Source organism: Ahaetulla prasina, chromosome 2, assembly GCF_028640845.1.
Source record: "Ahaetulla prasina isolate Xishuangbanna chromosome 2, ASM2864084v1, whole genome shotgun sequence".
NCBI lineage: Eukaryota > Metazoa > Chordata > Lepidosauria > Squamata > Colubridae > Ahaetulla > Ahaetulla prasina.
In genome coordinates, this window is record NC_080540.1 from 31,953,510 (window position 1) to 31,981,301 (window position 27,792).

The 27,792-nt window shown below is 41.3% G+C and overlaps 1 protein-coding gene across 1 annotated transcript in view; it reads right to left on the minus strand.

The window, feature by feature from the left end:
- Positions 1-27,157, minus strand: part of FAM107A (family with sequence similarity 107 member A) — an 85,196-nt gene extending 58,039 nt beyond the window's left edge. Inside the window, exon 1 of the mRNA XM_058167404.1 lies at positions 26,766-27,157. Within this exon, the coding sequence (XP_058023387.1) occupies positions 26,766-26,789 (24 nt within the window). The 5' untranslated portion in view covers positions 26,790-27,157. The remainder of the gene's footprint in view (positions 1-26,765) is intronic.
- Between the last annotated feature and the right edge of the window lie 635 nt (positions 27,158-27,792).

Consider the following 27,792-nt stretch of genomic DNA (forward strand, 5'->3'; position numbering starts at 1 on the left):
TCAGCAGAAGGTGCATCAAGGAAATGGTTGGTAGATCTTCTCCAAAAGAAGAGCCCAATTACAGTCACATAATGGCTGCCTGAAGAAACTGTGCGGAGAGTGGATTCATCTCAAAGCTTTGCCTATTGCTATTGAGAGTCATTCTGGAGACTCCACAGATGACTTTTTATGTTGTTGTCCTTCTTATCTTATTAACCCTGTGCAAATAATGGCTAAGGTGAAGCAAATGTGATTTGATCTGCCAAATATCTGGAAAACAGGTCAGCAGTCTAAAAGAGTCTTGCTGAATAGGCTTAATGCGACCTTGAAAAAGAAGATGACTACAAATGGTCTCTTACCCTGTAATAACTAAAGTCTTTTCTACATCTCATTTCAGTCAAGTATCTGGGGCTATTCTTGCCAATCCAGGTATCATGAGAAGTGGACAAATTGTATATATCAGATTAATTCCACTGGTTTGCACAAAATAACCGTGTTAGAGGAAATGAGATACTCTTGGCCGCTTTAATCTTGGGCACCAATTAATGGGAAGATTTTCACATCGAGATCCAGTTTTCCAAAAGTTATTTAGTTGAGGCTTTAGCTTGGCATCTGAATTAAGAAACAGTCCCAACCTGTCCTCTTACAGATTTCTGCACAAAAAGGCTTTGTCTTTCTCCATGGTTCCCTGAAGGTTACCGCATGTCAGTACAACTGGTTGCTAGGTGATGGTTATCTGGAGCTGTTCCTTTGGACATCGTGTCTTGTGGTTAAAAAGAAGACTTTTCCTCCCACAACTGTAGTTTCAAAAGTGAAATTCCTGCACTTGACACCCTGAGATGATGACATTTGCACACACCTCATCTCCAAAATAAATTTTTGCAGCATTTTAACTCCCTATGGACTTATCGGGCATGGTATGTTCCAAGAAAGTTTCATTCTAAATCAGAAGAATCCTGGAAATCAATGGGCTTATCATGTAATATGATAATTCAAAAATAATGCTGGCCCCAATAACTTGGGAGGTTCTGGACAAGGCCTAGTTCATTTCTCTGAGAAGAGGGCTGTTTTTTCCTCCATTTATTTTGCTCAGTCTTTCCCAACTTGGCATTCCCCAGATGAACGGGTACCCATAATTCTTGAATTCTCAGCCAACATTCATGGAGAAGCTCAGCATATGTGTGGTGGGGAGATGAAGATGGGAGGGCATATGGTTGGTGGGTGAGTGGCTGAGGAAGATTTCCCCCCCAATTATTAACCTTTTGATGCAATTTTATTTTATTTCAAGTACCAAAGTGAATCCCTAAAATTAAGACCCTAAAAGGGTTGAACTTTAAACAACAGGTGGATACTGATTTATCCAGATGCCCAAATCTCATCTGTATAAAATAGCTTATTAGTTTGATGAAGTTTGATAAAGGTTAGAGCAGCTAATGGCAGGCAGTCTTTCTTTCCCTATCTGCTGTTATTCAGTTTGGTGAAAGAGAATTTGATTAAGAAAATTTTCACAGGAGAACTCTGGAGAAATTCTCCGAGGGAGGAATCAATCAATCAATCAATCAATCACTCAATCAGAATAGAGCTGGAAGGGACCTTGGAGGTCTTCTAGTTCAATCCCATGCTCAATCATTTCAGAAAGGTGGCTGTCCAGTCTTTTCTTAAAAACCTCCAGTGTTGAAGAACCTACAAGTTCTGAAGCAGAGGTGAAATCCAGCAGGATCTGACAGGTTCTGGAGAACTGGTAGCAGAAATTTTGAGTTCAGAGAACCGGCAAATGCCACCTCTGGCTGGCCCCAGAGTAGGGAGGGAATGGAGATTTTGTAATATCCTTCCCCCAGGAGTGGGGAGGGAATGAGGATTTTGCAGTATCCTTCCCCTGCCACGCCCACCAAGCCACGCCCACAGAACCAGTAGTAAAAAAAATTGGATTTCATCACTGTTCTGAAGGTACGCTGTTCCACTGGCCAGCTATTCTCACTGCTAGGAAATTCCTCCTTAATTCCAGGTTGTTTCTCTCCTTGATTAGTTTCCATCCATTGTTTCTTTTTCTTGCCTTCTGATGCTTTGGAAAATAAGTTGACCCCCTCTTCTTTGTGGCAGCCCCGCAAATACTGGAATAATGCTATCATGTCACCCTTAGTCCTGCTTTTCTCTACATTAGCCATACCCAATTCATTCTTCATGTGCTTTCATATATATCATTGTACTGTTCTTGAACTTGTTTAGTTATGAGACTGCCAAGAGATATGGGTGAGAATGCTCAGTTCCTGATAGTCATTTCTTCAGCAATCTGCATTTTCCCTGGCTTCTGCTGCTTCTGCTGAATTTCATGGAAAAACACAATGGTGCAATACAGCCAATGGATTTCATCCTACTGGTAATGGTGCTTCTATAACCGTTAAGAAGAAATGCTGTTTTAAAAAAACTTGGAGAAAATCTCCATCCACCAAGAAAAATTTGTAGACATTATTATATGTTTGTGCTAAAATCTCAGCCATTTTGAGCCTCACTTGTAAAACATGCCGAACATGTTTTTTTTGTGATTTTAAAAACACATCAAGTGATATGACAAAGCACAAGGTCCTAGTCAAGCCTTAGAACATAATGGCTCAATGGGACTTTATGTAATGTTTTCAGCAATGTTGTATCTTTACTAAACATCTCAGCAAAAGGATACTGAACCAAAGGATACTATATACCAGGAGTGTCAAATGCGTGTTGTCGCGGTGGTGTCATGTGGATGCCGGCACCCCGGTACAGTCAGCTGCAACCGCGGGTGACTGTTGGGGGTGAGTCATTGGGCCCAACAGAAAGGGTACGCAACTTGGGCGTTCTCCTGGATGGACGGCTGTCGTTTGAAGATCATTTGGCGGCCGTCTCCAGGAGAGCTTTTTACCAGGTTCGCCTGGTCCGCCAGTTGCGCCCCTTTCTTGACCGGGATGCCTTATGCACGGTCACTCATGCTCTCGTCACTTCTCGTCTGGATTATTGCAATGCTCTCTACATGGGGCTACCCCTGAAGTGCACTCGGAGACTCCAGTTAGTCCAGAATGCAGCTGCGTGGGTGATTGAGGGAGCCTCACGTTGCTCCCGGGTAACACCACTCCTGCGCAGTCTGCACTGGCTACCTGTGGTCTTTCGGGTGCGCTTCAAGGTGCTGGTTACCACCTTTAAAGCGCTCCATGGCTTAGGGCCCGGGTACTTACGGGACCGCCTGCTGTTACCTCATGCCTCCCACTGACCCGTGCGCTCTCACAGAGAGGGTCTTCTCAGGGTGCCGTCTGCCAAGCAATGTCGGCTGGCGGCCCCCAGGGGAAGGGCCTTCTCTGTGGGAGCACCTACTCTCTGGAACGAACTTCCCCCCGGTTTACGCCAATTACCCGACCTTCGGACCTTTTGCCGGGAATTGAAAATCTATCTATTTATCCAAGCGGGACTGGCCTGAATTTTAAATTTTTAAATTTTTTTCAATTTTAATAATTTTATTGGGTATTTTAATATGGTCAATTTGACGGTTTTAATTTCGGCCTTTTTGAATAAGTTTTTTAATTGTTATTTTAAGTTTGTATATTTAACTGTTTTAATGTAGGCTGTACACCGCCCTGAGTCCTTTGGGAGAAGGGCGGTATAAAAGTTTAAATAATAAATAAATAATAAATAAATAAATGTGATGTATCATGACTTCCCCCCCTTTGCTAATCTGGGTGTGGGCGTGGCCAGATGTGATGCATCTGGCCCGCGGGCTTTGAGTTTGACCCCCCTGATCTATATTAAAGATGGCACATAAAGCACAATTTATCATTTCAGGTCACATATGGGATGAAATTAAACTAATCCTTCTTTGCCCAAGAAGCTTGTTTTAAAACGTAGAAACATTGTTCTTGATCTCAAAAAGTTTAATTGTGGCTTCTTTTTGTGCCTTAAATGTTTGAGGCTCCTGTATTGAAGATCTGAAAATCTAAATTTCTCTCACAAGCAGGGGTACAGAAAAGAGTCTTGAACAGAGACAATTGTATTGTTCTAAACCTTTTGCTATTTTTTTAAAAAAAGATATGACCACCCTTTTGTTAAGAAACATTTTCTGGTTTTTTTTTTTTAATTACACAAACTACTTTGGGGCTGGTACTTTTTGTCTTTTAAAATTCAAAAGGTAGCTTTTAAAAAACCACTCAGATCTATATTGCAAGGGCTAAACTATGATGAAATTAATAAAATAAAATGCCGGAAGAAATACAAGCTGTGTGGGAGGCCATCCAACCATTTTATTATTCCCTTCTATCATCGCTATTTTGTAACCTTGTTTTTCTCAGAAAATTGACATTTCAGATTTCCTTTGCAGAGTGGTACAGAGTGACATAAGGTGGCATGACACCACTGAAAATAACGCTCCAAATGACATTCGGTTTCGTGTCTCTTGGGAACAAGTTAATTAACTGATTTCAGATCAGGATATTGCATAGAATGTAATACAATAAACTCCCAGGATCAGTCTATGTGTGGTCATCATGTATATTTCCTGTTAAAAGCAGAAAAAGGAAATGAAAAGCATATTATTATTTGGAGCAGGTATTAGACATCCCTGCTTTTGCCCTGAACGATGGACTCATTTAATCAATACCAAACAACGCAGATCAAGCAGACATTTTTATTGGGATAGACATTTGTTTGACATCAGAGTTCCCAGTTTCTTTCCAGTCTCAGTTCAAGATTCTGGTCATTAAAAAGAAAAAAAAAAGATTCAACGCTAGTTATGTCCTTAGAATAAATCTTGGGACTGCACCCAAGGCACCTATTGCTAGAGGTGCTATCTTTGCTTTCTTTTTGCCATTGTCCTTCTATTTGCAGATCTTCGTATTATGTGATTTTCCCCAGTTGTTTCTGTTTTGCTCTGCAGACTCCAGGTACATCCAATATCCAGACCAGTGGTGAAATCCAAATTTTTTTACTACCGGTTCTGTGGGCGTGGCTTGGTGGGCGTGGCAGCGGATGGACACTGCAAAATCCCCATTCCCTCCCCACTCCTGGGGGAAGGATATTGCAAAATCTCCATTCCCACCCCACTCTGGGGCCAGCCAGAGGTGGTATTTGCCAGTTCTCTGAACTATTCAAAATTTTCGCTACCGGTTCTCCAAAACCTGTCAGAACCTGCTGGATTTCACCCCTGATCCAGATCCTTTTTGGCTTTCATATCAACAATTGTTACGTCTAGGGAGTAATGTGTCGGGTGCTTGTTTGTCTGAATTCTAAAGCTTCAGAGCACTTTACTATTTTGTCTATTTTGGGGGGTCCCATCAATTCTTGCTTGTAGGCAAATGGTATTTCTTGCAGGTGTTGCACTGCACCATTGTTGCTGCTTTTGTAGTCAGTATGTATGATCTTATAGCATTAATTAGGTGATCTGCTGTTTCTTCAGCTTCTTTGCAAAGAGAGCTTTTACTCTTTGTTGCTGTTTTCTCATTTCTGACAAGTATGCATTGGAATTAGCCCCTCTGTCTCTTCAACTTTCCTGCTCGTAGCCATTGCCTGGTCTTGTTCTTACCTAGGTTTGTGTGTGTGTGTGTGTGTTTGAACTGGGCATGTAATACTTTGCCTTGCCACGTCTCTTTTCTGTTCTTCATTTGGTCTTTCTCATAGGCCAGTTTGGTCTCTCCAGTACCCGATAAGCCATCATGGCGTACTAGTTTCAATCCCTCTTCTTCACCATCCTTCAGATATTATTCTAATGCCTCTTCCCCCCTCCACTTCCATTGACTGGTGTCCTTGAGACATTCCACTCACCTTGATCAATCAAATCGCTATTATGATCATAGACCAGCGTAGGAAGGTCTCCATTATCCTCCCCAAATAATTCTGGTGACTAATTCTGTCAGAAATCTCAACCATACTCAGAGTTCCCGAGGAAAGAGAGTGGCATTGAAATGGGTGACATTGAGCTGCCCTTTGACATTTGATCAAGGCTCCTGCTATTCACGGAACAAGGAAGCTCCATTATTCTGATCCAGCTCACTGATCCATTGAGCTCGTGATGACTGGCAGCAGCTCAGAGGAAAGAGAAATCTTTCCAATCTCTGTTTGGAGATTTCTATCTTGGCAGCTCTGAAGGCATCTTTTTTTGCCCTTTCAGTTTGTCTCAAACTCTAGCAAGGGTCAGGGAATTTTAGCCTATCCCTCCTAGGGATCCACAAATGGGATCCATATGTGCCCCCCCCCCAGATGGGGTGCACGTCTTCATGTATAGCTTCATGTATAAGTCAAGCCACTTAATGGTTTATGTCAGGGGTTTCGAACCTTGGCAACTTTAAGCCTGGTGGACTTCAACTCCCAGAATCCCCCAGCCAGCAAAGCTGGCTGGGGAATTCTGGGAGTTGAAGTCCACCAGGCTTAAAGTTGCCAAGGTTGGAGACCCCTGGTGTATGTGGTATGTGAATCCAGGACTTAATCCTAGCATTCCAACTCAATACTCAATTGGAGATGCCAATTCATATCATGCTTTGTCTCCTCCATTCATAACCAAATCTTATAATCCTTGTCTTATGCCTAATGCCTAATATATTTCTGTCCCCCTCATCCCCTTCCTTTTCATCTTAAACTCTTGGAATCTTCCGTCTGAAGAAGCTAAATAAATCTGAGATAAATGACCCTCTTCTCCATATAATCCAAACTTTAGCACAAGAAATAAAGGAACAGATTGGCAAATTGTTTACATTAAATAAAGGTTTTTTTTTTTAAAAAAATATTATTTTAGAAGTTTATTCTAACTTATCAGATTTTAAATTAACTTTATAGGATACCTTCTCCCTAAAGGCAGGGTTGACTGGGTTTATCCAGATGGTTTGATACAGTTTATTTGGTTTTGACTTAAGAAAACTGCACTATTTGAAAACCAGATAACTGACTGTGGCATTGTTAGTGTTTGGCAGATAAGCCTATTTGTTTTCTGGCTCTGTAAATATCCAGGATAGCCCTGAAAATGATATCCCAACTGAAGCTCTGCAGAGATTGAGGGTGGCCTGTTTTCTCCTCGGTGAGAACTTTCTCATTTCCTTATTTCTCGGGCTTGAGACATTTCCTCCCTAACTGTAGAAGTTCTGCTATTGTATTTTACAGGTTCTTAAATACAACAGCAAACTTTTAAAATATTGCTGAGGGGAGACGGCAGTGATATTTCTGCAGCTTCTCTCGTCTTAGCCATTCTGTAGGGCTATAGTGCTTCGGTGTGCCTTTGTGAGGTGACTGCTTGGATAAATCCCTGCAGTTTTCTTGGCAAGATTTTCAGAAATAATTTGCCACTGCCTCCTTCTCAGAATGGAGAGAGAGGGAGTGGCTCAAGGTCATCCAGCTGGCTTCACGCCTAAAGCAGGATTACAATTTTATACTATTCTGGTTTCTAGCCTGGTGCCTTTAACCACTATTCCAATTTACTTCTTGGGACTGAAAGGTTGGCTGTTTCTGCAGACCCTTTTCAGGTCACCTGGATTTTTGTAGGAAAGATATGGTACCAAACACCCAGTGGTGAAATCCAATTTTTTTTACTACCAGTTCTGTGGGCGAGGCTCGGTGGGCGTGGTGTGGCTCGGTGGGCATGGCAGGGGAAGGATACTCCAAAATCTCCATTCCCACCCCACTCCAGGGGAAGGATACTGCAAAATCTTCATTTCTATCCTATTCCAAGGGAAGTATACTGCATAATCCCCATTCCCACTCCACTCCTGGGGGAAGGATACTGCAAAATCTCCATTCCCACCCCATTCTGGGGTCAGTCAGAGGTGGCATTTGCTGGTTTCCGAACTACTCAAAATTTCCGCTACGGTTCTCCAAACTACTCAAAATTTCTGCTACCGGTTCTCCAGAACCTGTCAGAACCTGCTGGATTTCACCTCTGCAAACACCCATCCAGCTGTTGGGGAAAATCGCCAAAGGAAGCAGGTTGCTAATTGAATCTCCTACATGGAGGCTAATTTTCATGAAGATAATTGCTAGTCAGCTTCAAACTGCTTTTGGTTTGGGATTGAAAGCCATAGTGTTGCAGAAGTGATAAACTATGTGAATCTAAATATTGTAACTTCTAAATCATAGCCAGTGTCTCAGCATGTTATGGGATTCCATCCAATTGTGGTTTAGTCAGTAAGCCATGGTTTGCTTCACTATGGCCTCATCCATGGAGCACACTAAACTACAATAGTTTCGGCTGCAAATGATGAGTGGATTTGGCTCTTGTCTCAGCTTTCCTTACAATGATGCTTTAATATTCAATTCATTCTTTGGCTAATATGCTACATGACCTTTTCTATTTGTCCTCCCTGTTCCTTGAACAAATGGTAGGCAAGATATTGGCTAATTTTTTAAAGCAATACTCAACTATTAGATTACCTTTGTTCCTTGCCCTCAGCACAGTTGGTTCCAGTAGATATCGCATTACATCTTAAGAGGGATGAGTGCTTGTGGTTGTAACACTGCCCCCATTACTGATTTTTTAATTTTTAGAAGAAAAACTTAGCATGATTTCCATGCTGGGAAGAAAGAGGTCCAAAAATTACGGAGTGGGAATATTTATGTAAAATTACATTCTGAGTGACTACAACAATAATGGTGAGTTTTTAAATTAAGATTTTGTATCAGCATCAGTCACACCACTCATTAATATGGATATTATCACAGACTTCTGTTTCCATGGTTTAAAAAACTGAGCAATGAAGAATGCAAACCATATGCATACTGGCTTGGCAAAACTTGAATAAAATTAATTGTATAAAGAATTGGCATTCTTGTGGCGTTTTGAGAATTTCTAAAAATGATTGTGTATTATAATATGATCTTATTTTAGGGACTCAATTGAATGTGTGGTGCTTCTGGATACACACACACACACACACACACACAACACACGCACACACACACGAGAATGAGCATCACTCTGGAATAGTATATGAGCCACTTTCCTGTCGTAAAATTATCATTTCTGGGAAGCTGCCAGATTAACACATTCCATTGGGAAAAAAAGTGGAATATTCTCTTAGTAAGCTACTGAATTTGGCTCACAACTACCATAAACATGCCAATAAGTATCAATTTAGAAAATTGTAGCATGTTAGGAGTAAGATTAACACAGAACATTTCTCCCTTTGAGATGGCAGTGTGAGTTTTTCCTCCATCTCTTTTTATTCACATTTGGTCTTGTGAGACCCCTATTGAAGTTTGAAAGGGACAAATTTACCTACTCAAGAATAATATTCAGTCCTACCATTTGAAAGAATGTCGACCAGTGGTTCTCAACCTCTTCTTCACCACAGACCCTCTTTAAATAACTTTTGTAGCCAAGGACCCCCAAGACTAAACTCAAGATTTAAATCATTCTTCAAGCCTTCATGGACCCCATGGGATGACATCATGGCCCAGCAGAGGTCCACGGCCCACAGGTTAAGAACCACTGATGTAGAAGATGAGCCTACATGCATGAGTAGATAACTTGGTGTCTTCCAGAAGTTTTGAACCACAATTCGCATATGTAGTGGCAATGTGGAGGACCATTGTTATTGGGAAGAGTTAAGTGACAGATTTTGATTTCTCCTCCATATTAAGAAAAGTTTAGAAGTTTAGAGCTCATTCTGAACTACGCTGCTTGTTTTTCACTCTTGCTTGTTGAACAAAGGAGAAGGGGAGGGAATCTTAATGTAGTTTTTCCCTCATGGTGAGGTCTCTGACTTTTAATTCCCATCTCAGAATCATATACCAACCATACAAGGTCAGGTTTTGTAGTCTCTTGACCATAACAGGATCATGAAGTTATGGTGCCAGGTTTTGATACAAATTGTGGGGTTGTTATTGTTAGCGGGGAGCATCTGCCCAGAATCTAGCAGTAGGTACTTGGTACCTGGCCACCCATGGGGTATCTCTGCTGTCGTTATTAAGGAGATACTGGAAGCTTATAAGAGATTTGGGTGACATCTTGCTTGGTCTGTACAACTATTGCTTGAGCTAATAGTAGAGCTTAAAATCTACTTATTTAATGGTGTGCTTATTATTGTCTCTGGATCCAAAAGAACTAATTGCCCAGGTACCTGATTACTATTCTGACATCTGGCAAAACACCAACTCTCTTATCTTTGATGATGCTGGCCAAGGCTGAGAGCAATGAAAGCCCCAACCTTCAGAAGGATGCCAAGCTGCAGAGGTGGGTTTCAGCAGGTTCTGAACCAGTAGCGGAGATTTTGAAGAACCGGTAAATACCACCTCTGACTGGCCCCGCCCCCATCTCTTCTCTGCCTCCTGAGTCCCAGCTGATTGGGAGGAAATTGGTGATTTCAGGGAGGAATCGGGAGGAAATTGCCCACCAAGCCACACTCACCAAGCCATGCCATGCCATGCCATGCCATGCCACACCCACCAAGCCATGCCCACCGAACTGATAGTAAAAATTTTTTTGAATACCACCACTGCCAAGTTGTCTTACCCTGTTCATATCTGGACATTTCTTCTTTTCAAACCCAGGAACAGTGGAAGAGTTTGCCCTTTCACCCTCACAATTTCTTTGATATGTAGAAGAAATGCAGTATTGCAAGCAAATACTGGAGTTTGATCCTCATGGGGCTTAAGATTGATTCAGCCTTCCATCCTTCCCAGGTCAGTAAAATGAAAACCCAGATTGTTGGGGGCAATATGTAAATAATGCTTACATCGTAAACTGCCCAGAGAGTACTGTAAAGCACTATGGGGCAGTATATCCTGTAAGACTATTGCTAATGCTATTGCTAGCTAGTACAAGAGGTGGGATGGGTTGGGATCATATAATGGAACATTGGAGTGTTGCCGTTTTGTCACTACCATTCTCCTGATTTCAGGTTTTTCCAAGACAGTTTTTTTTCCTTGTGTGATCACTCTGCTGAACATCTAATTCCCACAGAACTGTCTTATCTCTGAAGATATTGATCCATGCAGAATGGCTGTGTTACTGTCCTTTTCATCTTTTGTACCACTTTCTCCTATTGGTATCTTATGATTATATTACTTCGTTGTTTGTCTGTACACTGAGAGCTTATGGACCGGAGACAAAATCCTTGTGTGTCCAATCACATTTGGACAATAAAAAACTACTTTACACTACTCTACTCTACTCTACTCTACTCTACTCTACTCTACTCCTGTTCTGTTCTGTTCTATTCTATTCTATTCTATTCTATTCTATTCTATTCTATTCTATTCTATTCTATTCTATTCTATTCTATTCTATTCTATTCTTCTGATTTCCTATACTTGCTACTCAAAAATGAAATAAAGTCTTAAACTTTTGCTCCCACCCTTGTTGCCATTGGAATTGCCAAATGCCTACTAAAATTGCTAGTGTCAATGAACATTCCCCATTGGAAATAGTAAGAAGGGGAGAAATTCTAGTTTGGATTTTGGTCTTGAGCTACAAGTCCCTACTCCTCACAATGGGAGTCTAATCAAACCAGCATTCCTCATTTTTGCAAAATAGAAAAGCAAGTATACCAAAGCAAATTATGTTAGAAGGAACACGCTGTAATAGTATCCTTTTTTCTTCTTTGATATGCAAAAGATAAATTTGCTATAAAGAAAACATACTTTAGGAGTTTTTTCCCTTAATTCCCTGTTATTTACATACAATGTGAACACCCTATAGAATAGCCTTTTTAGTTTGGTATCATGGTAACCTAAACACATTTTCATTCACGCAGAAATGGTAAATTATCCAAGCTAGCTAATTTATGCAAGTTAGCCACAAAATCATATTTAGCCCAAGGAGCAGGAATACCTGTATAAATGTGTTTTGTGTGATAGTATCAGCATTCAAGAAAACAAACACATGGATTATGAAACAAATCAATCCAGCGTTCTCACTCAAGCCACAAATGAGCAGGCTTGAATTATCCTACTTTGGACACAGGATATGGAGACCCAGTTCTCAGAAGAAGGCCCTCTTTCCAGGAAAGGTATGGAGACCCAGTTCTCAGAAGAAGGCCCTCTTTCCAGGAAAGGTGGAAGGAAAGAGAAGAGAAGACCAGCAGCAAAGTGGATGGACTCAGTTAGTGGCCATGAGTGTACCATTGGGAGAGACACATCACCATGGAAAATATCTATGTAGTTGTTAACAGTTGACACTGATTTTATGGCACACAATAAAAATAATACCAGGATGGAACATGCTGAATTTACAGGACTTGAGTTAGGAAGACTATCATTTTGAGCCACAGTGGCGCAGTGGTTAGGGTGCAGTACTGCAGGCTACTTCTGCTGCCTGCCAGCTGCCTGCAATTTGGCAGTTCAAATCTCACCAGGCTCAAGGTTGACTCAGCCTTCCATTCTTCCAAGGTGGGCAAAATGAGGATCCCAATTGTTGGGGACAGATATGCTGACTCTGTAAACCACATAGGGAAGGCTGTAAAGCACTGTAAAGCGGTATATAAGTCTAAGTGCTATTGCTATTTTGTTTTCATTTTATATTTTAGCAAACAAGGAAGTCTTTTAAGCACAGAGCAACTGAAGTGCTTTTTGTTTGTTGGGAGGTTGTCAGCTCTGGAAGCCATACTAGGCCGAAGGCTTCCATGTGCTGCTACAATTCTCCTCTGTGGGAAAGGAGGGGAGGAGGGCGGTAGTGCAAGGGATGATTAGACATAACAACATTTTTCTGCTGGTCAAGGTCAGGCTGGATTCGCATCTGGAGAAGTAGTGGCTGGAGTGATGCTTTGACATGGGACGGTTGAGGATTGGAGCATGTGTCATGAGGGTGGAGATTTTGGGGGTTGTATTACTGAGGGACGAACCGGAATCCCCAGTTTCGGTTTTCATCCAACTGTGCCAGTTCACCTATGCTAGTAAAAGAACTTTGAAAGATGTTGATTTCGGAGTCTTTTCTGCAGGAGGGGTTTTCTGGAATGTTGACAGAGGTGACATTAAAAACATAGCAGTGAAGTTTTATGGATTTATTTCTTATTTGTTAGTCACATTGATTAGCCAGAAGAGATGCCACCAGCGTTACAGTAACATTATATAATTCTAACTAAATTGTTTGTATAGTCACGGCTATGGTTTTCCCAGTTGCAATGTATGACTGTGAAAGTTGGACCATGAGGAAGGCTGAGTGCCAAAGAATTGAGGCCTTTGAACTATGGTGCTGGAGAAGACTCCTGCGAGTCCCTTGGACTGCAAGGCGATCAAACCAGTCAGTCCTAGAGGAGATCAACCTTGACTGCTCTTTAGAAGGCCAGATCTTTCTAAAGATGAAACTCAAATACTTTGGCCACCTAATGAGAAGGAAGGACTCACTGGAGAAGAGCTTAATGCTGGAAAAGATTGAGGACAAAAGAAGAAGGGGACAACAGAGAATGAGGTGGCTGGATGGAGTTACTGAAGCAGTAGATGTGAGCTTAAATGGACTCCAGAGGATGGTAGAGGACAGGAAGGCCTGGAGGAACCACTGAGTCGCGATGGGTTGGACACAACTTCACAACTAACAACAACAACAACAACAAAGTAAATTGTTAAACATAATTGATGCTCTCTGAGTCTGATAACAGGTTAAACCAACTGAAAGGAAACTTGGTTGGACAGACAGAAAGTTTGCTTCCAGAGCTGGTATTCAGCAGGAAGTGTTGGGAAAGAGTCAAGCTACCTAATAAATTTTATTTTGTATTTTAGGAAATCATTGCTGCTATTAAAAGAAAGGATTCAGAGACTCAATGAAATTTGCTTTTTTTTCCTTCCCCCCTCCCCTCCTCACTAATCCTGATGACCACTGAAAAACTTCTACAGAAATGGGGAACTGCTGGAAGAATGGAGAGAGGGTGGTGTGATGGAAGTTTAAGAAACCAAATCTGAGATATGTTCTTCAGAATGGAAGGACTTCTTTGCATATGAAAAGTACAATTTAAGAATGTACAAGAGTTCCCTCCTAATAGGAACAATAAGGAGAAGTACTTGAGGAAAAGCCTGTTGCTTAGTAGTAAAACATGTTTTGCATGCTAAAGACCTCAAATTCAATCTCATTCTGTGCTCGGGATGTTTTTTTTTTTGTCAAGTCTATAAGAACTGCCAGAGAGGCTTCCTTCTGAGTCCTCCTCTAAAAATCAACTTGTATTTACAAGGAACCAGGCCTTTCCTATGATTACCCTGATTTTGTGGAATCCATAGCTACCAACATTTCCAGTTGTTGGAAAAAAGTCCATCTGAGTTCAGTTCCAAGTGGGAAGAAAGACACTGGAAACATGGAGACTCCTTGGAAAGATGGTTTAATGGTGGATAGGACCACATGATTTGAGGTCCTGGGCAAAAAGAACACATGAGTGAGAGAGGGAGAGAGATTTATACCCCCTCTTGGGCCCCCACCTTGGAGCTTCCTGTTCCTATGTAAGAAATGTACTCTAATTGGTTGTCAGACTCCCATGGGGCCATGCAGGGGTAACTTTGTAGGTTGTCTTGAGTCCCAGGCCTGGTTGAATCTTGCTGGGTGATAATGTAATGAAGGGGCTTTGGGCAATTTCTATTATGGCTTAATGGCTTTGTCCTGGTTTGGATCTTGAGTGAGGGCTAATCCTATCATGTCCTGTGGGCCATGTCTTTTGTTTTGTAGATAAGCTGGCTCAGGCTTTGTCTTGTAGATAAATTGGCACCAAAATATCTGCTGTGTGGGGGGTGGCGGGCAGGGAGCTGAGGTTCTGAGTTTATGTTTTTAGAAAGGAGTTTCTCCTTTAGGGAAAATATAATATTCTGCCTTTTTAATATTTCTTAGAATATTTCATTTTCCTAGGACAGGGGTGGGTGCTAACTTTCTACACAGTTGTCAGGTGTAAGATGAAGTCTTGGCTCTTTTTAGCTTTTCCTGCTTGGAATTTCATTGACCTCCCAGCAAGGTCTTGTACTTCCGACTGATGTATTGAATCGATGCATTGTATGTTTGTGTGCATATTTCAATCTAACCTTGAGTGTATTTCAAGGTGAAAAGCAAGATGAAATAGAACTACATTGATGGTTACCTATTGTAACTGCTCCAAGGCTTCTTTCCCATTTAATTAATGCCAGATTTTAGCAGAATTTCTGTGGGAGAGCATTTGATTTTTTTTTTTATTGTAAGCAACCACATAAACCAATTGTAAGAAGGGATGAGCTTCTTTCTGGGAAATTATAAGAAATTTATTCTTATTATTTCTGCTGCTTGTTTATTTATTTTTATTTATTTATTTATTTATTTTTGTCACACAGTATATATAAGCATAAGCATGAAATAATTATACAATATATAAGCATATATATGAGTATGAGTTGTAATAACTATATTAATTGGATATAACGAAGGAAAACAATAGGACAGGAACGGTAGGCACATTTGTGCTCTTATGTATGCCCCTTATAGTCCTAGAAGCTAGGTGTGTGTGTGTGTGTGTGTGTGTGTGTGTGTGTGTGTGTGTGTGTGTGTGAATATTTGAGCTGGGTTCTTTTTCAAGAGGCAACCGGACTTGGGGATCCTTCCTTCCATTCCCCACCATCCAGCCAGAGCTGAAGAAGCTTCTTGGAGGAGAAACGAAATATCTTCAAAGAAAAACCAGAAAGTCCAGTTGCCTCTTGAAAAAGCACCTTTGGGACAACCATGACCTGGGTGACTGAGAAGCTCCATAGATATTCGAGTGGGGAACTTTATTCTCCTTTCTTTGAAGGATGTACACCTCAAATCTAAAATTAGAAGAGAATAGAGAAGCATAATTCCCACAATAGCAAAGTATAGCATTTTTAACTTTCATCCAACTTTCGTTGTGATACAATAACAGACGCGCAAACAAGATTGCTCTCGTTTTAGCAGTGGTTGGGCAATTCCCTAAATATGCTATAAGTCACGACTGTGAAAATGATTCACATGTCAAATCCTCTTTCAGGAGAAGACAATTTCTCTGGGCTCTATAAATACAGACAGTGATCCCATTTAAAATATAGTTTGATATTTTAAGCTGTCCGATGAATTGATGCTTTTTATCTGATCAATTAACATGCAATTTTAAGTGTAAAATTATAGCTAATTATACTTCTAAACATAAAAACAATCAGTTAAAATATAATTCTGAATTTCTAACTTCACTAATCACTGACTACAAGATCAAAGGATTAAAAACATACACTAGAGTTTATGGACTTTATAGACTTTCAGTAAATGACAAGAAAGAGAAACAACCTAGATCCACTATTTCATTGCGAAGTAATATTTATCCAATGAAATAGCCAGTAATATCTCCTTGCAAAGAAAGTAGAGAAAGAGTGTGAGGGTTCATATAAGACCATATTATATTCCCCACCAATCAAGATTTTGAAAGAAAAAGAACCCCTAGCAAACAAACTAAAGTTGCCCAGATATCAAATAGAGAGATCAAGCACATCACCTGTTTCAAATTTCCACATGACATTTATATAGGCCATATAATTCTATTTCATTCATTTTTAAGCGTATTCCTGTATGTAATAAATGCAATGTGCAACCTTAAGGAAATTGTAGGGAGCCATGGAAATGACCTTGCAGAAGACAATCTAAAAGCCAGAGGTACAGAAAAACTACGCAGTAAACCCTCCAGGAAAAGTGGAAATTATGAGGAAAAAAAAAACAGGTCTAAGATGGGTCTAAGATGGAGGAAAAGGAAAACAAAGATGGAACAACAAGATTATGCTACAATAGCCTATTTCAATGAAGATAGATCTACTCTTCTTTTGAACTCAGTTTCCTAATCTGGCCTCTGATCTCACATAAGGCTGAGAGCAATGCACAGTTTATACTAATTGGTGCATTTTCCTCCTCAATTTAAGTACAGTAATAGCCAGCCTAGGGGTCATCTTTGTGTCGTGCTTGACACAGCAAGAAGATGCCTTACTAATTGTTTCTAAAAGACACATCCTCATGACATTACCTCCGGCTTGACTTCTAAACACTGTTGAGGCCACCCAGAATTGGCTTCAGTTGTTCCAGTGTGGAATCAAGGCTTTCATTTTTCTCAGTATGCAAACTTGCTATCCAAATAATCTAGATTGACCAACCTGGAGATGACATATTCAAAGACACTGTGCACTACTTTATGACAGAATTTCCACTTTATTTTGATTTGGACAGAGATAAAATAATTGGCGGGGTGATCAACACATCAGTACCCCAATATACCCCTAATATATTAATACTAAATCAGCTGCTGTCAGCTGTTGGAAGTGGGCTAAACCAGGAAACTGACTCCATAAATTTGACCGCAACTGTATTTATTGATACAAGCTACAACAACAGAATCTTGAAAGGCCAATGGGGTTTTCCTTATCCTGTTTTATATCCGAGGGAATTAGACTGAGTTTCTTCCCAATCATTTCTTCTTCTTGGGCTTAAAGCAAATTCTACATGTTCTCCACATAGTTTCTCCCAGGTAACTTCTTTACACCCCCTTTTTGAAATACGATGCTTTTTTAAAAATTAAATTTTATTGATTTTCTATTAATTACATTTCTTAGTGCTTAATAAACATCATGTTGTCTGGGTATTTAATTTGCTTAACAATACAAATGCCATTCTTACTCTCCACCCCTTTTTTCCAACCACTGGTAAAATTAGTTAGAATAGAATAACAGAGTTAGAAGGGACCTTGGAGGTCTTCTAGTCCAACCCTCTGCTTAGGCAGGAAACCCTACACCACTTCAGACAAATGGTTATCCAATATTTCCTTAAAAACTTCCAGTGTTGGAGCATTCACAACTTCTGGAGACAACTTGTTTCACTGATTAATTGTTCTCACTGACAGGAAATTTCTCCTTAGTTCTAGGTTGCTTCTCTTCTTGATTAATAATAATAATAATAACAACAGAGTTGGAAGGGACCTTGGAGGCCTTCTAGTCCAACCCCCTGCCCAGGTAGGAAACCCTACACCATCTCAGACAGATGGTTATCCAACATTTTCTTAAAAATTCCCAGTGTTGGAGCATTCACAACTTCTGCAGGCAAGTCATTCCACTTATTAATTGTTCTAACTGTCAGGAAATTTCCACCCATTGCTTCTTGTTCTACCCTCAGGTGCTTTGGAGAATAGCTTGACTTCCTCTTCTTTGTGGCAGCCCCTGAGATATTGAAACACTGCTATCATGTCTCCCCTAGTCCTTCTTTTCATTAAACTAGACATACCCAGTTCTTGCAACCGTTCTTCATATATTTTAGCCTCCAGTTCCCTAATCATCTTTGTTGCTCTTCTCTGCACTCTTTCCAGAGTCTCAACCTCTTTTTTACATTGTGGCGACCAAAACTGAATGCAACATTCCAAGTGTGGTTTTACCAAGGCATTATAAAGTGTTATTAACACTTCACGTGATCTTGATTCTATCCCTCTATTTATGCAGCCTAGAACAATGTTGGCTTTTTTGGCAGCTGCTGCACACTGCTGGCTCATATTTAAATGGTTGTCCACTAGGACTCCAAGATTCCTCTCACAGTTACTACTATTGAGCAAGGTATCACTTATGTTGTACCTGTGCATTTTGTTTTTCTTGTCTAAATGTAGAACCTTATTTTTTTCACCACTGAATTTCGTTTTGTTAGCTAGTATCCAATGTTCAGGTCTGTCAAGATCCTTCTGTATCTTAAGCCTATTTTCTGGAGTGTTGGCTATTCCTTCCATCTGCAAATTTGATGAGTTTGCCATCTATCCCCTTGCCCAAGTCGTTGATGAAGATGTTGAAGAGTACTGGGCCTAAAACAGAGCCTTGGGTTACTCCACTCCATACTTCCCTCCATGTGGATGTAGTTCCATTGAGGAAGTTCTTGAGATATGATACTTTTGAGATATACCAGGAAGTATGTCTCTTGATCTCTTGATAGATCATGATATTTCAGATTTAAATAGATTGACAAATCTTCAATGGGACTTTGAACACCAAGATTTTTACTTAAGGTTTCTTTTAGAAGGTATGGCTTTTACTATGTTTAAAGTCCAGACAGCCTACCAGGCCCTCCAACAAGAATGTAATAAATGGAGAGACTGAGAGATTAACGTTCCCATGACAGGCAAGCAAGCAAGTAATAAATACATAAATAGGTAATCTTGCCAAAAATTGGCATTTTATTATACCTTCGGAATGGCAAAAAAAAAAAGCAGCCTATAAAAGGAATAAGGTGACCTAGACCTTTGTGACAAAAGAGAAGAATTTCATTTGCTATGCAGCTGAACAAATCGAAAGAATGGGAAAATGAAACACATATTACTTCAGCTCTTCTTAGCAACTAGCTGTTTGTAGATTTGATGTTGTAATCCCCTAAACCTTTGCTTTTAGGTATTGTCACAACAGTGTTCATTTGGAAAGTGAACATCATTTCATACATCCTATAGTTCTCAAATCTGATTTTTAAAAACTTTCCTATATAATGGGAAAAAGCCCATATTGTCCCATTTTACTTATAAAGCAAAGTCCAATTATTATCTCTCAACATACTTGACTTAAATAGTCTGAGAATAATTTTTGCTTGGATTTGGATTTCTTGTTAGTGCAGGATTCACATCTCCTTTGAGCGCCCATAGTTGAGACACAATCAGTTTAAACTAGGGATGTCAAACTCAAGGCCCGTGGGCCGCAACCAGCCAATGGGGTGCTTAGATCTGGCCCTTGGGGCTGCTCTGGAAACAGCGAAGGACTGGCCTGCAGTGCCTCTGCCATTGAAAATGGAGCTTGGGAGGGTCATGCATGACCCTCCCAACCTCCATTTTCAGCTGTGATGGCTTCCTGCAACCCTCTGCCAGTGAAAACAGAGCTCGGGAGGGCCACACACAGCCCTTCTGAGCTCTGTTTTCACTGGCAGAGCACTTGGGCCACCACAGCCCTCCCTGACAAGAGTGGCATCAAGCTGGCCATGTCCCCTGCCCCTCTGAGGTCAAACACAACCCTGATGTGGCCCTTAATGAAACCGAGTTTGACACCCTTGATTTAAACAGTTAAATACTGGAAATTACATTCTGGATTGATAGGTGCATCCATCTATACAAAAATAGTCTCAAAAGATATAGCATCAGCTTTCCTTGGTTTATTTGTTCTTTTTGAAAGCATATCATTTGACTGACCAGAAATCTTCCCATTTCAACCCAGGCAGTGATTTTTGTAAGACAAATTTATCTGGGAGAACAGGTTTGCTGAAATCCAAGGGAGTTGTTTCATCTAGTGTTGGAATATTAGGTAGAGATGTTGAAAACAATAAAGGCTATTGTTAGAAATAGTTTGGCAAGAGACTTTAGTGCAATAGCTTTGAAAAATAACATATTTTTACCATGTCAATATTGACCTTCATCTTCTATCCTTCTAGAAGACAGAAACCATGTGACAAGCAACCAATTCATCAATCAATCAGCACTGACCTATAGACCCTTTCAGGGAGAGACAGAGGGGAGGAGGAGGAGGAGGAAGAAGAAGGAGGAGGAGGAGGAGAGGGAGAGGGAGAAGGAGAGGGAGGAGGAGGAGGAGGAGGAGGAGGAGGAGGAGGAGGAGAAGAAGAAGAAGAAGAAGAAGAAGAAGAAGATGATGATGAAGAAGAAGAAGAAGAAGAAGAAGAAGAAGAAGAAGAAGAAGAAGAAGAAGAAGAAGAAGAAGAAGAAGAAGAAGAAGAAGAAATATTCCAAGTGGCTAGCTGATGGAGTACAAGAGGACCATGAGACGAAGATGTAAAAAGTACCTGGAATCCCTCTGTCATTTAGAAGGTGGGATGGTGGGCTGCTAGTTTTTTTTTAAACCTTAGTATGTGATTTTGGGGGTGAAAGGAAAGGGACAACATGAAATGGCAACATTGCCTCTTTTTGCCAGTATGAAGAAGCTGTAGGATCAATATGCTGACTTATTTTCCTCCCAAGATACGAATGGGAAGAAAAGACATTGATGGAGCCATGTGGATGAATGAGCCTGTGCTGTACATGTAGTTTCCCCATATCATGGAGGAGGTGGGTTCTAAGTCTTACACCAGTAGAATTGTCCAACCTTGCAAATGTTCATCAAATGATAGAGCTGGTGAAGAATGATCCCCATCCACCTTCCTTATATTTAATGATGAGTCGATATAGGTTGCTTGGATAGAGCTTCTCAATTTCTCCATCTCATTCCTTTGTTCACAGTACTGATTTGGGCACACATGGTCTATTCTGCAGCCCCATATTGAAAGGCTATTGTCACTTGTAGGGCTTAGCATCTTGCTGCTCCTGGTTTTGCTTGCCAGCATCCAATATTTTTCTTGCCAGCATCCTGCATTCAGGGCTATCCAAAGCCCTCATGCTTCAAGAAGCCAGCAATGAATGCTTCTCCCCTCTTGCAATTAAAAGCCCAGAGAAAAGGACAAAACTTAGCCCTCTCTCGGTTCCCCTTGGCTGGCAGTGGCTGCTGGAACAGGCCTCTTCACAGCCTAATAAGTTTGGGCAGCTGCCCAGGTTGCCCAGCTGCTGCTGCTGGCCTTACCTGTTGCTAGGCCACGGAAATAATATTTGCATTGTGTTAAATGCTCAACCAGGGAGAGCCAAACTCTTCTACACTAGCTGGAAATTAATTATGAATGAACTTACCTTCCCATCTCAGTTATGGGAGAGACATTTTTTCCAAGGTCAACCTTTGCCTTGAGGAAGAGGAATAGATAAAAGCAAGGGGAATGGAGAAACCTGAAGAGGTCTAGCTTTTAATTAGGGCATCTTTCCCATTTCTCTGGCAGAAAACATATGGCTGAACTGTCTAAGTGGCTAGCGTAATATGCTCGGCCCTGGGAACATTGGACATTGCCATTAACCGCCTCCTCTGAATGGAAAGAGGCCTTTCCTTCAGATGTTATAAAGCTTCCCTCTGTTCTGTTAGAATCATATATTGTGTTCTGCTTGCTTGCATTAATTCTGCCTCTCTATCTTTTTCTCCCAACTCCCTTGATAAAAGGAGACAGCAAATCGGGAAGAAGCAAAAAGAAGGTGGAATAAGTACCTCAGAGGAAATTGCAATGAACGAAAAACTAGAAATTGTTTGATTCATCCCCAGGAATACTGGACAATTGATAAGCAAAAATCTCGTGAGATTCTGTCACTCTTCTCCCTGAGATCCAGCATGATCTTCAATGAGACCTGAAGGACTTGCATGAGATTGCTAAAATCTGATCTCATGTAGGAGTGCTAAACTTTTTGTCAGATTTTGGGTCATGGAGTTAGATTATTTCTGAAGTTCTACAGATGGTATATACGGCAGTTTGGTGCTTGAGGGACAGATACTTTTGATTTCTTACCAAATGTAGAGAAGGCCATATATCCCTATTGGATATGACCTTCCCAGAATTAGATCAAGAATCAGAATCAGACGGGATATTAATATAGTCCTATGAGACTTTAAAGGTTTGTGTTCACCAGAGGGCAGGAGAACACATAGAATCTATTAGCCATTATAGCTAATAGTTTTAGATTCTGGAAGATGTAAATGCATCTGGAGAGCATCATGATAGGCAAAACTGAATTTAGGTCATGTGCTTTAATATATGCCAAAATAACTAGACACAGAGATAGATTTTTCCCTTGTGCCAACACTCTGCTGCACACGTAATTTCCGTAGCACTGTCTTATGTCTAAGGATATTTACGCGTTAGTAGTGTATCCTTCTAATCTTTCCTCTTACCTTCCTTTACTGGTATCTTCTGATTATATTACTTGGCTGTTTGTATGTACTCTGAGAGCTTATGCACCAGAGACAAATTCCTTGTGTGTCCAATCATACTTGGCCAATAAAGAATATCCTATCCTATCCTATGCTATCCTATGCTATGCTATCCTATGCTATGCTATCCTATCCTATGCTATCCTATCCTTAGTTTGCCTTTGAAGAATTATCCCAATTTTAAAAGGCCTACAAATAATCTGTCCAAAAGTAGCAGTCAGTTAATTCCTTGATATTTTTGTACAATGCAAATTACTTTATACATTTGCATTGATTATCAATTTGCTTCCAGTGCCAATTCATAGTAAAATTTTGACCTTCAAATAATATAGGCTCATCTAATTCCAGGTCAATATTTTGGCATTTTGATCCCTTTTGTAATAAAACACACTGAGCTCTGGATAAAACTCTACTCTAACACAAATAAAAGCATATCTAGACAAATGAGCTAGAACTTGTTTGAGTACTTAGAGTAAGATAAATGTGATAAAGATGAATTTAACTCTGAGCCTGACTTTTATTTTAAGAGATCTATTTTTATTCCTTCACACTACTTTAAACAAATGTATATGATGTTAAATATATTTTTAGTAGAGGCATCTTTTTTAGAGCCTCATTATAAATTACAATGCCAACTGCAAAAAAATTGGATTCAATTTTCTACACTTTCATATAAATATCCAGTTAGAACACTTTATTCCTGGGCATTTATCTGGGTCTTTCAAATACCTTAGTTGCCCCAAAGGTAGGATATGGTTTCCTTCCATTTCAAGGTTGAAAATATAGAAGACATCCCAGGGATGAAATCTACTTACCTTCCCTAACAGTTCGAAAGGGAACATGCCACGTGCGCCCTTGGACCCTCTGTGCATGCGCAAACCCTTCTTCTCATGCACAGAGGGTTAAAAAACAGGTTACTTCCTGGTTTTAATGAGGATGACAGGGCGGGTGGGTGCTGCCGTTGCTACCAGTTCTCCGAACCACCCGCTCCCGTTGCTACCGGTTTGGCTGAATCGGTCCAAACTGGTAGCATTTCACTCCTGAGATATCCTGTACAATCTAAAACAGCTTTTGTGGCTTTATATAATTAACAAAGAAACATCACAAACAAAGACACAAAGGTCAATATCCCACAAAAAAACATTCTACCTCTGTGTAATTTTGTGGCATGGTCCTGCCCACTCTGCCCACATCACCACAATCAATGTTAACACTTTCCTCTCCCTCAAAGTAAAATGTGGCCCTTGCTAATGGGGTTGTCCACCCCAGCTTTTTAGGGTGCAGCACACAAGGCTGAAGCAGTTCTGGGCTTTTGATGCCTAAAGCCTTCTAGCCCTCAACAGGCAAGAATTGTAAACAAGAAGGAAGACAGCAGACAATGGATTAGATTAGATTAGGAGGCAAGCTGGCCAAACTAATAGGCTTTGGTTTAAAATAACTCTCTCCCTCATATAGGAGAGAGGGAGCTGGATGAAGGGAAAGGGCAAACAGGAGAAATTTAAAGGAGAAATCAGAACTGGAATAGTTTGCAGGAAGCTTGCTTTATTTTTGGAGAGAGAGAGAGAGAGAGAGAGAGAGAAAGAGAGAGAGAGAGAGACAGGGGGGAGAGAGGGAGGGAGAGAGAGAGAGGAAGGGAGGGAGAGAGAGGGAGAAAGAGAGAGGGAGAGAGAGAGGGAGAAAGAGAGAGGAGGAGGGAGAGAGACAGAGGGGGAAGGAGGGAGAGAGAGAGAGAGAGAGACGGGGGAGGGAGGGAGAAAGAGAGGGAGGAAGAGGGTGGGAGGGAGGGAGAGAGAGAGAGAGAGAGAGAGAGAGAGAGAAAGAGCTCTTGCTGGAAAACAGCAGTGACTTCCATGAATCACATAATCAAGATGTAAGCTTTTGTGAAATAAAATTCACCTCACTTACTGTGTCACGTCTCCAAGGTGCCCTAGGACCCTTGGCAGGATTGAAGGGTGGGGGGTAGCAAGGAGGCATTGTAACATCCAAATAGGAGGGAAGAGGTCATACCTTAATTCCGAAACTTTTCCTTTGTATTTTGCTGACCATAGATTCAAACTTTTGTACTTTTAGTTTTAAAAGCCTGATGGAAAACTATCTAGTCAAGCTATTCTCCAAAGCACCTTTGGAGGGTAGAACAAGAAGCAATGGGTGGAAACTAATCAAGGAGAGAAGCAACCTAGAACTAAGGAGAAATTTCCTGACAATTACACCAATTAATCAGTGGAACAACTTGCCTGCAGAAGTTGTAAATGTTCCAACACCGGAAGTTTTTAAGAAGAGACTGGATAACCATTTGTCTGAAGTGGTGTAGGGTTTCCTGCCTAAGCAAGGGGTTGAACTAGAAGACCTCCAAGGTCCCTTCCAACTGTTACTCTAAAATTCTACTTAAAAATCTGGAGGATTGTTGCAGGTCAGAATGCATCAGTCTAGACTATAGGGACAAACTGATATTTGAAGGCCATTTCCAAATGCCAATTCTCAGGATAATGAGGAATAATTTGATTTTCTGGTACTGCAAGGTAGGTTTCATTAAATGTTGCAACACTTTCCTATCTTTTGGGGGTTGAAACTATTGTCCTACACTGCATTATAAAATATGAAAAGTGTCTTTGCCACAGCTTCATATCAGAGCACCTCAGTGCTCAAAGTCAAAGCTTCAACTCTACTCAGCCCTATATTTACTAGGACAAGGCAGATGGCTATTCCAACTTTAGAGTAGTCCAGCTGGGAAATACTGTCTCTCTCTCTCTCTTTCTTTCAATTTCAACCTTGTGATATTAGAAGAGCCAAGGATGACAGGAGGGACAGGTCAATCAAAAAGAAAGCTAAAACGAAAATAGTGACGAGGAAAGAATTCACAGAGGTCTGGGAATGTTCAGGGTTTATTGAACAAAATGACCCCTTTGTGATAATCTGAATACTGAATAAGGTGAATGTGATGGTTGAATGGTTTCTTGTTCAAAGGAAACTACTTAGAGCAGGGGTGTCAAACTCGATTTCATTGAGGGCTGTATCAGGGTTGTGTTTGATCTTGGGGGGGCCTGGGTGGGCGTGGCTGAGGTGGGCATGGCCAGCTCAACGTCACTTGTGTCGGGGGCGCCTGTGGGGCCCAAGTGCTCTGCCGGTGAAAATGGGCTCCTGGGCTCTGTTTTCCGCTGTGATGGCCTCTTGCAACCCTCTGCCAGCAAAAATGGTTTTTGCTGGCAGAGGCACCACAGGCCAGTCCTTCACTGTTTCCAGGGTGGCTCCACGGGCCAGATCTAAGCACTCCATGGGCCAGATCCGGTCCGCGAGCCTTGAGTTTGACCCCCTTGAATTAGAGCTTCCCCTGAAACTCCTTCCAATTTTGAGAAGTGGGGAGGTGGCCCAATTACTATGACATTCCAAGCTTCAGATTGGATAGAACCACAGATTGGCTTGGAGAAAAGCAGCTGGTAACTCCTCCCTTCCAAGGACTCTTTCCATTAGCAGCCACTTGACCAGATTCCAATGGAAGTAGAAGTGGGACTAAAATGCCACTTGACTTTTCCTCTCCTAGAACAGTGCACTTAAGTACTCTTAGGAGGTGCACTTGAGTTCACCTTCCTCTTTCTACTCCTCCCTTTTCCCTTATGGTACAATGTAATTATGAATTGCCAGTGTAAATGTATCAAAAATAGTTTTCAGTATCATACCGGGATATGTTAGAGAAGCTTAAGTTTAGTGGAGAATATTCCCTTCCCCAGATTCTCCCATTTTCTACCATACTGAGCCACAGAGAATAAGATAAAAACCTTACAGGGTTCCAGTTCATTAATGCGCATATGACTATGTTAGTCGGGTGTCTTATTGGGAGCAAAATAATTTTCCTTAGCAGGCATTCATTAAGAACATCTCTAAGGAGCTTTTCAAAATGGATCCCCAGTGACGTCCAATATTCCAGTAATTCTTATTGTATCCCCTTCATGGCTTCCAGCCTACCAGATCTGCTTTTCCCCCGGCTTTGATTAAATAGAAAGATTCGCTCTATCACGAGTTGACCCATTTCAATGGATGAATCCAACCCAATCCTCCTCCCCCCCTGCTAGCTACGCTGTGCCTTCTTACCCAACTCCAAATGCAAAATAGAAAATCTTTACCTTTTTCCCTTGAGCTGCACCCATGATTTCAGCAGTTCACTTCTTCCCCTGCAACAGTTTGAATTTCCCTCCAGGCTTTTGTTTGCATGTGGATGAGGGAGAAAGCCAGAACAGCCAGCCCTGTATATGGAACTGTCTTATTCTGCCAGGTTCAAGAAGTCGAGGGCACTTTTTCCAGAGAGATGCCTCCGGTCTTCGGTCTTGCAGAGAGTGATGTTATGCAGCTCCTTGCACTCCCATTTACTCATCGCGTAAGAAGGGTCAGAAAACAGCAGCAAGAGGTTCAAGGGGACGAGCAAAGCAGTTTCCCCTTGATGGCTGATCCTGGCATGTAAAGAATTCATTTTTTGAATATACCTAACAACTGACTTGCATGCTGCCCGGGGCTACATACAAAGGCAGCTTTCATGCTGGAGATGGCCATCTCCTTAGCAGAGCTTTCTTTCTCCCTCTTTTGTTTGTGTGTGTGTATGTGTGTGTGTGTGTGTGAGAAAGCCTCTTGAAGATTAGATTAATCAGACTTGACACAACAAGATGACACTGAGAGCTGATCACAGGAGGAACCCAACCTGTGCCACACAGCTGGGCCGCAGCAGCGGGAGCCCTTTTTCTTGATCAAGAATTTGTGCCATCCTTCCCTCCTCCTCCTCCTCCTCTCCCCTCCCTCTGCCCCCAATTTGCTCCTCACTTCAGTGCAGCCTTGGGAAAAAACAACAACAACAGCAAGGAAATCAAAGCCCCAAGAGCTGCTTTAAGAAGAAAGAGGAGGAGGAGGGAATGTGGATGGGCTCTAGACTGTCTACGCATCCTGTATGCCCCTGCCTGGCTTTCAGACCCCCAATGGCCTCCTATTCTGCCCCAGCCTTTTTCAAAAGAAGGGCCCAAAGCCTGGCATTGCCCCATAGAAATGTAGCAAAACGTCACAGTGGACCAAACGGCCCCAAGGAGGGTCAGGGCGAGGGTCTGCTGCACGTAGTTTGATACAAAACTCGTTCCTCTTGTTGCTTCCAGTCTCTAAAATTTCATC